This window comes from Trichosurus vulpecula, chromosome 5 (assembly GCF_011100635.1).
Source record: "Trichosurus vulpecula isolate mTriVul1 chromosome 5, mTriVul1.pri, whole genome shotgun sequence".
NCBI lineage: Eukaryota > Metazoa > Chordata > Mammalia > Diprotodontia > Phalangeridae > Trichosurus > Trichosurus vulpecula.
The window spans coordinates 119,466,820-119,480,188 of NC_050577.1; the positions used below are offsets into that span (position 1 = coordinate 119,466,820).

General features: G+C 43.7%; 1 protein-coding gene and 1 pseudogene across 2 annotated transcripts; both read right to left on the reverse strand.

Annotated features, from left to right (window-relative positions):
• Positions 1-7,962, reverse strand: HILPDA (hypoxia inducible lipid droplet associated). 2 transcript variants are annotated; one of them, XM_036761026.1, is made up of 3 exons: positions 7,877-7,962; positions 7,198-7,307; positions 1-1,303 (listed from the first exon to the last, which is right to left on the reverse strand). In XM_036761026.1, exon 3 carries the CDS (start codon positions 1,232-1,234, stop codon positions 1,022-1,024), a length of 213 nt encoding a protein of 70 aa, XP_036616921.1. In that variant the 5' UTR covers positions 1,235-1,303; positions 7,198-7,307; positions 7,877-7,962; the 3' UTR covers positions 1-1,021. The 2 variants fall into 2 exon arrangements, with proteins under 2 accessions (XP_036616921.1, XP_036616922.1); XM_036761027.1 differs by having other exon boundaries at positions 7,198-7,302; positions 7,873-7,962.
• LOC118851047 overlaps positions 7,595-13,369 on the reverse strand; it is a 21,189-nt pseudogene continuing 15,414 nt past the window's right edge.

The following is a 13,369-nucleotide window of genomic DNA, read 5'->3' on the forward strand; positions in this document are numbered from 1 at the left end:
AAAGGTATATCATCTTTATTGCATTAATTAAAAAAAAAGTTGAAGCCACATGGTGGCTTCCATCTGGTATTCCCCTGCAGGGTGGGAGCAGGAAAAAAAGCAACCAGGATAGAAAACATGGTCTATACTAGGAACAGGAAATCAAACAGCTGCCCCTCCTCCTCCTAACCTGCTAACCAGACCTGGGAAGAAAGATCCTTCTGAAGGCCAATCAGAACAGTGAGCTCCAGAGACATTTTAGGGAGCAATCATTATCCCTATTCCTCTCCCTTCCCACGAGGGGCAATGCCCGGAGAACTCTTCCTGATCTCTCCTAAGATGGGCAAGGCTCTCTCCCAAGTGAGGTCCCTGGCTTCCTTCCCAAGTGAAGGCCCAGCTACCCCTGCTCACAATATCAGTCTACAACTGTTCCTCCCACAAAGCATTCTCGTCTAGTCCCCTGAACTAGTGATACCCTCCAATCACATCACAGATAAGAATGGAGGTGGGGACTGGAGGGAGCGAAGGCCATGAGTTTCAAGGGACATGTTTATGGAACCTCTTCCTCCAAACCAGTCCCACAATTCAATGAAGGCAGTGGAGGAGTTCTTAATCTCTTTTGTGACATTGCCCCGTTTTTCTAATGAAACCTACGGGCCCCTTCTCAGGATAACATTTTTAAATAATTGAAGAAAATTCGAACTGCCAGTTAAAAGTTAGTAAAAATGAAATTAAATAAAAACAAAAAAAAATTTCCCCATCCAAGTTCACCAACTTGAATGAAATCTGTCCACAGACCCTGGGTCAGGAAACCCTGCCATAGAGGACTAATCTCTCCTCCATCTGTCCAGAGCAAGAAGGAACAGCCAAAAGTCAATGCATTCAAGGTCAGGGAGGCTTTTTAACTCCCTGAGATACTGGACCATTCCTTTATGCTGCACAGGCTGGATGCCAGGCCTAGATTCCTGGAACACAATCTGATGATGCTTGAGATGGGTTTAAATTAGATTCTTGGAACAATGTCACCTTTAGATGAAAACCATCATAAGTATGGTCTCACAGCTTTAGTTGGAAGTAGGCGTTTGTCAGGTAGCCCCTTGGGTGGATTAATACTAGCTCTTTGGCTCCTGCTGAGCCAGTGGCTATGGAAGGGATAACCTTCAAGTAACCCCCCCAAAGACTCCATCAGCCTAACGAAGATGGAGAGGAATGACAACAGCATGCCCAGCAGGTAGAGGTTCAGCACGTGCTTCATGGTAGGAAGGCTCTTCTGTAAGACAGCCAACAGCTCGATTCTGTCTTGGGCCACTCGATCCTTCAGACCCTGGAGAAGAAAGGGCAGTGAGAATTTAGAGCCACTCTGAAGAGATGGAGACTCCTGCCTCTCAAAATGAGGGCTTCCTAATTTTATTCTTGTCCCTTTGGTCATATGATAAAGACCCCTTTCTCAGGATCATATTTCTGATTAACATAAAATGCAGAGGATTATGAAGGAAACCAATCATACTAAAATAAAGATGTAATTGTTTTTCCCATCCAAATTCATGGACCTTCCCCCCTACTCCCCCTTCCCAAATCTATTAGGGCCCATTTTAGGTCCCAGAGTAATATCCACTGATATTACTGAGAGGTTGCAGAGAAAGCACTAAGAAAGAGCTTAATCAATGTGCGTAGTTACCCTCTGCCCCAGGGGCACAAAGACCATTTACATTTATATTTTCTGGTTTTAGGGAGCCTAAATTCAAGGGCTATTTAGATCTTAAAGTGAAAAGAGGGCTTGGGAGTTTAATGTACTAATAATCCCTTAATCCTCCATTAAAGTCTTATTTTACAGTGGCTCATCTGGAGGGGAGGAGACCCTGGGTTCTAGAAAGGTACTGGGAACTTTTGAGAGCAGGATTTGCCATTCTTTGTAGCAACACTTGGCACCACTATGCCTAGCGCATAGCAGGTGCTTAATAAAGGCTTGTTGACTGACTGGCCAATCTGGAAAGGACCTGTTTATAGACTGGACTAGTTAATAGTTAACATTTATAGAGTGCTTTGTGTTTGCAAAAATGCTTTATATATGTTATCTCATTTGTTTCTTACAATAACATTGTGAGGTAGGTAGTATAGGTAATTCTTTATTTCCCAAATTTTTCTAAGGGGAAGCAAAGATTTAAATAGTATTCCTACTACTACCACCATCACAACATGGCATGGCAAATGATAGAGGACCTGCCTTGAAACCAGGAACATGTGGGTTCAAGTCTTGCCTGGGACACATACTAGTGTGTAACCCTGGACAAATCATTGTACTGCTTGGTGCTCTAGGAAGCTCTCCAAGACTCCAAGTTGCAGACAATGTCCTCACCTGCATTGACAGAGGGTGTTTCCTTACCTAAGAGCTCCTATCAATACTAGGGAAACCACAGACCATGTCCCTAGCCCCATACTCTTTCTTCCCATTTCTATAGCACTGAAGGTTTAGAAAGCATTTTTTAACAGCAACCCTGAAGTTGGGACTGTATCTGTATATCCAGTTGATAGATAAGGAAACAATAGCCCAGAGATATTATGTTCATGGTCACATAGTTAATAAGTGTTAAGAGTCAGAAAACGGAGCTTCACATCTGGACTCCAAATCCAACTATCTAAAATAAAGATGAAATTTGAACTTGAGACTAAGGAGCCCTAATTGTCCTAATCACCCATTTCTGGGGAGAGGGAGAGAGCTTAACAAGCTGATGAGCACTGTTACCAGGGCAGTGATGTACTAGGAAGATGGGCTTAATAGTAGGTAAGCTTCTCAAAGCTCCCTACCCCCATTCCACTAATTAAAGCTTTATTTTGGCTCCTGTCCTAGAAAGGCTCTCATTACCACCTGCACAGGAGAGCTGCAAAGGCCTCAGGCTGGTAGCAATGTGCCGCTGGGGCCAAGAAGGAGGGAGAAAGGAGAAAGAAGCCGATCTTCCAAAGTGGAGCCAAGGCAGGCTGCCCAAGCAAAAACCTATACATCAACACTAGACCAAATAATGATCAAGAAATCCAATGAGATAGAGGAAGACTCTCTGGTAGGAAAAAGTTGATGATGTAAAAAACAAAATACATAAATAAAAGTTTATTAAATTAAAAAAAAGCCACTGAGAAACCATAGTAAATTATTTCTTCCATCTCAGAACTACGAAAAAAGTCATGCAACAGGAAAGTGTTATCACCAGCATAAACTAATGAGCCTGAAGCTTCCCAGCTGGACCAGACCTCAGTATAGGCCAAATGGAAATTAATGATTCCCGGAGATAGCAAGAAATAGGACAAAATCAAAAGACTGGGAAAAAAGAGAAGTAAATATGAGATTGCTGATACAAAAAAACTGAGCAGAAAAATAAAACAGGTCAAGGAGAAAATTTAAGAATCACTGTGCTCTGTGAAAACCAAGATTAAAAGAAGATAAAAGCCTGGGCTTTATTTCAAGGTGCATCACCCCTCCCGGAAAAAAAAAAAGCAGGGGGAGGGCAGTGGAAATAGTTTTTTTTAAATGCACCAATGAAAACTGAAGGAAGATCAGAAGGAAGCACAGATAAGCAGGGCAGCTTTGAAAGTAACATGTGAGATATTACACTTTTTAAAAAATGCAACAGATATACAGATTACAGTAGGCACCTGCAAGCCACCTCACAATTTTTGGACAAGGCCCTAAGGAGCTATGCAACATGTCTGTGTCCCTAAAAGTTGAATGTCATGTACGGGACTACTCCATCAATGTGGGGGCAGTTAGGTGCAGTGGATAGAAGGACCAGAACACTTAACTAAGTGTGTGACCCTTGTCAAGTCACTTAACTTCTGCCTCAATTTCTTCATCCATAAAATGGCATATAGTATTTACCTCCTAGGGTTTTTGTAAGGATCAGATGAGCTAATGTTAGGAACATGCTACACAAATATTTTTTGTTCAGTTGTGTCATACTCTTTGTGATACCATTTCGGGTTTTCTGACTCTAGTCAGGAAGATGAGTCCTGCTGAGTTCACATCTGGTCTCAGACACTTACTGGCTGTGTGATCCTAGGCAAGTCACTTAACCCTATTGGCCTCAGCTTCCTCATTTATAAAATGAGCTAGAGAAGGAAATGGCAGACCACTCTAGTATCTTTGCCCAGAAAACCCCAAATGAGGTCAACGAAGTGTTGGACATGACTGAATAAAAAAAAAAGATTGAATTGAATAACAACTCTGTCAGCGTGGTCTGGAACTTGAGAAAACAGAAACAGAAGAGACTGTCCCTGTACAAAGTACAAATTGCCTCCATTCTTTTCCCATGAGCCATATGACCCTGGAGGAATTATTGAGATTTTCAGTTTCCTCGTCTGTCAGATGGGAATAATGCGTCTCCCTCACAGGGTGCTTGTTTTGAAGATCAAATGATACAGCCTATGTGAAAAGCATTTTGCAAGCCTTAAAGGATTTCTGGGGCAGTGACAGGGGAAGCGGATTCGAAGTCCGTCCGAGGACCCACATCCATGTCTCAGCTCTGTAGTTTACTAGTTCTGGAACCCTAAACAAGCATTTTCTTCCTCTAGGCTTCAGTGTCTTCATCTGTAAAGTCAGGGGGTTGAATCAGATGAACTCTTAAGGTCCTTCCGGCTTTATATCTACGACCCTTTTGCTTATTCTGATAGTGTTCCCCACTCAAAGTCATTTTTTGCCATTAAGTCTTCCCTGACCAGAGTCAGTAAAAGATTCTATACCTCTCACAGTAATAACAGGAGCAGCTCAGTTGTTCAGTGGATAGAGCAGTGGATCTGAAGAGAGGGAAAACTGAGTTCAAAAAATCCAGCCTCAGACACTTAACTAGCTGTATGGCCACAAACAAGTCACTTAAACTGTTTACCTGTTTTCTCAACTTTAAGATGGGGGTAATAATAGTGATCACCTAGTAAAATCGTTGTGAGGATGAAATGAGATAATATTTGTGACAAGAACATAGCGCAGTGCCTGGCTCATGGTAGGCACTTCATAAATGCTTTTTCCCTTCCCTTAATAATAACAGCTCACATTTATGTAATTTTCAGTCATGTCCAATCAGGAAAACTCATGTTCCTGAGTTCAAATCTGGCCTCAAGACACTTAATAGCTCTTTGACTCTGGGCAAGTCACTTAACTCAGTTGGCCTCAGTTTCCTCATCTGTAAATGAGCTGGTGAAAGGAAATGGCAAATCATTCCAATTATTTTTTCCAAGAAAACCCAAAATGGTGTCACAAAGAGTAGGACACAACTGAACAAAAAATATTTATGTAGCACGTTCCTAACATCATCTCATCCGATCCTTACAAAAACCCTAGGAGGTAAATACTATACACCATTTTATGGATGAAGAAATTGAGGCAGAAGTTAAGTGACTTGACAAGGGTCCCACACTTAGTTAAATGTCTGAGGCTGTATTTGAATTCAGCTCTTCCTCACTCCAGGTCTAGGGCTCTATCTACTTTACAATGAGATCAGAGGATGTGAAGTTGGGACTGGACTTTAGAGGGCCATCTAGTCAGTCAAATCATCAGGAACTTACTGAGTGCTTACTATGTTCCAGGAACAGAGCCAAGTACTGGACCCACATCCAAGCACAACCACCACATACTCACTCACAGCCTCCCCCTCCCCCCCTCCCAAAGTGACAAATCCCTGCCTTCAAAGAGCTTAAATTCTAATGGCAGAAGATACACCTCATATACAGAGTAAATACAAAGTAACATGAGAGGAAAAGGCTGTAACAGTTGGAGGGGGGGGGGGAGAATACCAGGAAAGGCCACTCCCTTATTTCTGAGGAGAAGCTGAGGCCCAAAGAAGGAAAATAACTTGTTTGAGCTCACAGAGTTTTTGACAGCTGGAATTTGAACCCAAGTCTTTGGACTCTATATCCAGTGCCCTAAGAAAGAAAGGAGAAAGAGAGAGGAAAAAAAAGGAGGGAGGGAGGGAAGGAGGGAGGAAGAAAGGAAGGAAAAGGAAAGAAAAAAAGGAATGAAGGAAGATAATACTGATAATAGGATAATACTGATAATACAAAGATAATACTGATCATAGGCTTCAGTTAAAGCTAGTATTGGTGGGAGACTTTCAAAGCAACCTAACAGTAGTTATTTGCGTGCACGAGTGTTGGACTAGCTTTTCATTTCTAAAGCTCTAATATTCTCTATCTCCTCTACTATAGTATAAGCTCTGGGAAGATACAAACCACCTTTTAATCCTTTTACCCCTCGGGAGAACCTAGCATATAGCTGGTTTTTCAACAAATAAAGGACCACAGCCTCAGAGTGAGGAGGCAGCATCTAGTACTCTCTGAGAGACAAATCACTTCAGCTTCCCCTGTAAAAATGGGAGTATTGTCTCTTCTACCTGGCTTACAGGGTTGCCATTAAGGATGAAGTCTAAAAAGTACTCTATATAAACAAAACATAAATATGGCACATTGTAACTACAAAGTCAGAAGCCATCTATCACTCACTTGATCCTTAGAAAACACTTTACATACATTATCTCACTTGATCCTAATGGCTTAACCAGTTGGGGACCTCTCAAGTATCATCCCCATTCTACAGCTGAAAAAACTGTGGCCTAGAAACTTTCAGTGACTTGCCCATTGTGGCAGAGCTGGTTCTCCAAGACCAAAAGTCTTTTCACTGTAGCAATGAAAAACAACCAAAAAAGAGAATCAAATTTATGGACAGAGACCTGATTCTAAGAAAGAATACCAGACTTGACACTAAGCCTCAAATTTTATCAGGTGTGAAATATGGGTTGTTGTGAAGAAAAAGTTCCATTAAGTGCCATAAAAATGTGAATTATTTCTCACTCCTTGAGGTTAGGACATATAAGAGTTTATTTTAAAAAATCCATCCCTAATCCCCTTTCTTAAACCTAGAGACCCAACAGCTCAATCCCACCAAAGTCTCCAGAATAGAGACATGTAAGAGCCAGCATACCTCTCCTAATTCTCGAGGTAACCACCATCAGTTAAGATGGAAATCCTAGCCCTTAACCGACATTACATCCAGGCACTACAGGGCTTGCTCCTGGCTAGAGGCAGCCAGGTGGCACAGTGGACCTGGAGTCAAGAAAAACTGAGTTCAAATCTAGCCTCTGACATTTATGCTGTGTGACCCTGGCCAAGTCACTTTACCTATCTACCTTGGGTTCCCCAACTGTAAAATGGAAATAATAAAAATAAACACCTACCACCTACCTCACAGGGTTTTTGTAAAGATCAAACGATGATTTTCGTAAAATTGTTAGCACAGTGTCCGGTACGTATCAGGCGCGCTGAATAAATGCTTGTTCCTTTCTTGCCCTTTCCTAAAAAAAAAAATCCACAATGTGTCTTTAAAAAAAAAAAAAGGCAGCAGTCCATAATGGTTTAAGAAGAAAGTTTTTAGGAACAGAGACCCCCCCCCCTCCCCCTCCCCTCCCCCTCCCCAGACAGGTGGGAGCGGAAGAGCATGGATTTGGACTCGGAGGTCCCGAGTTCTTTCTGACTCTTCTACTTAAGTGTCCCTAAAAAATCTTGAGCCTCAGTTTGCTCAGCCGGAAGTGAAGAAATTGGACTAAGTGATGGCTAGGGTGTCTACCAGCTGGATAGCTCCTCAGATCCCACAGACCGGAGCCTGAGACCCCACGGACCTCATCTCCAGGTCCTCATCCCTCTGGGGAGTCACCCGGTGGGGGGCAAAGGGGCCTTTCCCGAGGCAGGCGGCACAAAGGAAGGGAAGGGCTGCTTCACCAGCCCGAACCCCATCCCTGAGCAGAGTCGGGGCAAACCCGGGACCCAGTCCGGGAAAACGTAGCTTACTGAGATGGGGGCAAGGGTTCTTGGCCGTTGGGTCTCGGCCTTGGCCAGTTGCTTTTGGCAGCTGGGAGGTACTTACTGCAACACGGCACGCAGCGAGAGGTGGGGGACGATCGAGGGTCGTGGGCCCGCAAGCCCCGAATCCAGCAGCTGCAGCAGCGAGCGCCAGCCGCCGCAAACACTTTCCCGGCCTTCTAGCCCCAGAAACCTTAGGCTTTATAGCTTCCCAGCCCTAGTCCCGCCCCTTAAAGAGATAGGGCAGATGTAAAGCCCACTTGCAGTTCGCATACAGTTCTGGAGGTGGACGAGTTTGCCAGAGCCGCCAGAAGGAAGGGGAGTGGGGGGAGGGGACGATGTTGGAGGAAGCCTCTACCCCGCTGTCATTTTTCCCGGGACACTGAGATAAGGAGACTACCCCTCCAGCTCCGAAAAGAGAAGGAGGAGAGAGAGGAAAAGAGTTACACGCTGTGAGAGAAATGGAGAGACAGTAAGAGAGACAAATGCAGAGAAACAGAGTCAGAGACAGAGAGATGGAAGAGATAATGACAGAGGGAGATGGATGAACAGTGTCAGAGAATAAAAAGAGTCAGAGATAGAGAGACAGACGAGACCAGGATAGAGGAAGTCAGAGAAAGACAAAAAAAACAGTGATGGAAGAGAGAGGAGACAGAGACACAGGAGAGACAGAAGAGACAGAGACTGAGAGACACATTTTTATAGTTTCGCTCTCTTCCAGTGTAGGGAAATTGAGGCTCAGTAAGGCAAATTTCCCTGAGATCTCTGTAGGACGAACTCAGGGGGCTGGGTGGCTCAGCATCTAGCACAATTGAAGGATAGGAGAGTCTCTTCCGAGCAGGTTCTTAAAGAACCTGATTCTGCTCCAGGCCTACTTACTTAGCTAACATTTTATGTCGTGTTTGCAGATCAAGTTACACATTCTTGTCTCATCCTTCTTCCAAGGCTCAGCTCAGGTCCCAGCCTTACCTTTTGGGGAAGTGCTCACTCTCTGGCCTTTATTCCTCTGGCGCTTTCTCCTCCCCTCCCCCTCCTCCCCCCCATTACTTGCCACCACTTTTCATTAGACTCCTAGGACTTAAGTTTCTGGGTTGCTGGCTTTCTTTTGTCTTTACCTTTATATACCCGGGATCTGTTGACCCTAATGCCCTTTGAATTGCTCTGACACCTACTGTCTTTCTGACCTAACCAAGCAAGCCAGCCAGCCAAGTATTTCAGAGACTACTACCACTTCTCAGGCTCAGTACTAGGCCTTTGAGATATCGAGACAAATGGCCATAGGGGACTTACTTCTATAGGGGGAGACAATGTTGTTGCTCAGTCTTGTCTGACTCTTCTTGACAAAGATATTGGAGTGGTTTGCCGTTTCCTTCTCCAGCTCCTTTTATGGATGAGGAAATGGAGGCAAATAGTATTAAGTGACTTGCCCAGAATCACATAGCCAGTAAATGTCTGAGGCTGGATTCGAACTCAAGAAGATGAGTCTTCCTGACTCCAGGCCTGGCACTCTATCCATTTCACCACCCAGCTGCCCCACCACAACATAAACAAACTTTATTATTGGTAATTAGGGATAGGGATAACTTTGACTGCTCAGGAGGAAGCCAAAAAGCCTCATGTAGAAGATAGCCCTTGAGATGAGTTTTGAAGGAAACAAGGCTGGCTGAGGCAGGGGAGTCACAATGAAGGGCCTCTCCACACCTCCGTTTCACAGCATCCTAGATTTAGATCTGGAAAGGACCTTAAAGATTATTGAGTCTAATCCACTCATTTTAAAGATAAGGAAACAGAAGCACAGAAAGACTAAATGATTTGACCAGGCTCACACTGCTTGTCAGTGTAGGAGGCCTAGTTTGAACTAGGGCTTTCTGACTTCTGGTCTCTCACTTCTAGGCACTCTACAGTGCTGCCTTTCATCTGTGAAATGCAGAGGTTAGACTCAAGGAAGGGCCTCCTAGGTCCCTTCCAGTTCTATAAATCTATGACTCCCGACAGGTTTTCATCTAACCTCTGTCTAAAGACTTCCAATGATGATGAATTCACTACCATCACCATTTTACAGATGAAGAAACTAAGACAGAGAGTGGTTCAAGTGACCTGCTCAGATTAAAGAATTAATAAGTAGAAGAGTGCAGATTCAGACCCAGGTTTTCTGACTCCAAAACCAGCATTCTTTTAACTGTGCACTCCCGGGTTGCCTTCCTCTGAAGCATCATTGTCTTAGTATGGATAAGGCCTAGGGCTCTCTAAAACTATGCCACTGAAATGGAAGCTCTGGTCTAGCCCATGAAGCTAGGAAAGCATCAAGTTCTCTTAGCACAGGTTGTGTGTCTATAATCTGAGGACCCATCCAGAGAATTACCAGTGGGTCTTTCATATATCTCAAGGGCATGGGATTCTTATCCCTTTTCAGATAATACTGATAATAATACTTTTCAGAGATACTGAAACTTGACAGAACCTACATAAACAAATTCTTGGGAGGGGTGTCCTCCATTTTTAAGCGTGGGAGGGGATCCAGAGATCAAAAAGTTTAAGAACTGCTGGATCCTTAAGGACCTTTCCAGCTTGAGATCTTATGAACTGCTTGGAAACAGAGGAAGAGTAGAATAAATCCTAATCTAGAGAATTCAGCCAGAAATAAAGCTTGCCATGCTGTTTGTCTGGTTGACAGTTCTGTTCCCGCCAGTCCTGGGAAGGGAGTATCCATAACTTTGTCTGAGGCTGGTCAGGGCTGGAACGGGCCTGGGGGTAGGGAGAAGCCCAATTAATTGCAACTCGACCTTTCCCCTACTTCTCCGTACTCTGTATTGTTAGGCAGGAGAGGAGGCAGAGAGAGGGGGTTGGGAGATGGAATAGGGAGAAGAATAGAGCCTAGGAGTGCCAGAGTGGAGGTTGAAGTTTCAGAGCTTTCATTTTCCCACTTTCTCCTGATTTTCCCACTCTCCTCCTGATTTTCCCACTCTCCTCCTAGCCCTCCAAGTCCCTTCTTTGCTCATAGTTAGGCCTAGACAGTATAATTTAAGAATGACAATAGTACCTAAGTTAATTTACTTGTTGAATGCCATGCTAATCAAACTATTTTATTACTTTATAGACCTACAAAAATAATAATAATTGAATCCATCTGGAAGAACAAAGGTCAAGAATCTCAAGGGAAATAAAAAAAAGTAGAATACAAGGAGTTCTAAAGTAATTTTTTTGCTCAATATTCCAAGCCCTCCTTTCAAAATTTTGATGTCCTCTTATGTATATGGAAACTTTTTTTTTAATTTAGATGACATTTATAAATACACATATTCTTTTTACAGGAAGACATCTTCCTCCGTTCAAAATCTGGCCTCAGATATTTCCTAGCTGTGTGACCCTGGGCAAGTCACTTAACTTGATTTGCCTCAGTTTCCTCATCTGTAAAATGATCTGGAGAAGGAAATGGCAAACCACTCCAGTATCTCTGCCAAGAAAACCCCAAAACGGGGTCATGAAGAGTTGAGACAGGACTAGAATGACTGAACAACAAATTCTTTTTACATTCTTTAAATTTCCTCTGCTCCTCATCCCTCTCCCTAGTCTCCTAGAGAACCATCCCATATAACAAAGAATTTTTTTTAAAGAACAAAAGAAAGAGAAAAAGAATCAACTTTGCTGAAAACTTGAAAATACTTTCAATGGAAATATAAAATGTTCCATATCCCTGGACTTCCCACCTCTGCAAAAAGGCGAGAGGGGGGAAGCTTCTTGTCACCTCTCTTCTCTCGTGTTAGTCATCCACCGCAACTAGATTGTTAAGCTCTTTGAGGGCCTGGACAGTCTTTTGCCTCTTTTTGTACTCTCAGCATTTAGCACAGTGCCTAGCACCTAGGAGGAGCTTTTCATTTATTGACACAGTTAAATAAATATCTGAGGCCAGTTTCTCTCCCAGATCTTCTTGACTCCCAGTCTTGTCTATTTCACAAGTCTTAACTACTGGACCACCTAACTGCCCAGGTACAGTGGGAAAAGCACTGCTCTGAAGTCAGATGTTGTAGTTGAGTCGGTTCAGTCGTGTCTGACTGTTCATGTCCCCATAGAGAGTTTTCTTGGCAAAGATCCTGGAATGGTTTGCCATTTCCTTCTCCAACTCATTTCACAGATGAGAAAACTGAGGCAAACAGGGTTAAATGACCTGTCCAGGGTCACACAACTAGGAAGTATCTGAGGCCAGATTTGAATTCAAAAAGATGAGTCTTCCAGACTGGAGTCAGATGACCTGAGTCAAATCCTGACTCTACATCATGCCAAGATTCTAAGGCAGGATGTAAATTCCAAAATGGTTTGTATAGAAATTAAGTCAATTGCTTTACTAGTTTAGAAGGAGAGAATACTGTGGGATAAGGAAGTCAGGGAAGGGCTTCATGCAATAGGTGCCGTTTGAACTGGGCTAGATATAGCCAAGAAGTCCCTATAGGACAAGGGAATTGGGGGGGGGGGGGCGGCGGTACATTTGTGTGCTCCAGGGCAGATTACAGGGTAAGAGCAAATGACACAGGGGACATTCAATCAAATTTTACTTAGGCATGTGGCCATAAACTGTCGCATTTTATTTCAGGATGTGGACATAAACTCTCCACCCCCGGCAACTAATTCCCTAAAGAAAAACAGGACCCAGATGTCATCTTGGCACAGTGAAAAGACTCCTGGATCTGGGGAGGACCCCAGTTGGAACGCTGCTTGTCACCGATTCTCTTGGTGACTTTCAACACCTGGATAAATCAGATCACTTTCCTGGGCTCCACTTTCCTAATCAGTAAAAATGAGAGGGATCGAAGCAACTGGATGACTTCTAAAGATTATTTAATGAGCCTGATAACCAAAGCAGCAGATAATTGTCCAATGGAAGATGTACGTCTGTTATCTCCAGACACACCTCCCTGTGCTCCGTGTTGCAGAAATGGGGCTAGCCTCCGGCAAAAGTGTAAAGTAATCTCAGTTAATCTTGGCAGACTCACAGTTCTCCCTAGATTGTGCTAACCTCAAGATACCCTAACTTGCCCCGGGCAGTCCCATTCCTTCAGGGCCTTGCTGAGTATAATACCCATTATCTGTTATACAGCTTTAAGAGCAGGTGAAGCTACTGCGTCTCTCTTGAAGCTCATAGACACCGGTTAAGGTAGACGTTCGGGTAGTGCGGTGGCATGCGTTTGGTGAACGTAGGTTTAAGCCCCAGCTCTGTGACTAACCACCCCGGTGACTTTAATCAAGTTAATACACCTCTCTGGGCCTCAGTTTCCTTATCTATAAAATGAGAGGGTGGGAATGCTCTGATCTCTTCTGGCTCTTGAATTCAATGATTCCCCATGTTATGGGTGAGTAAAGTCAGGTGGAGAGAGGTTAAAGTGACTCACGCAGAGTCACATGATTAGTAAATAGGGATTCAAAACCAAGGCATCCTGCCTGCATCAGCTATTGACCTGTGTGATCTTTGGTAAGTCACTTCCCTTTAGGCCTCCATTTCCCGATCAGGAGAATGAAGGGTTGGGCAGTGAGATGGTAATGTGGATAGAACGCTGGGCCTGGA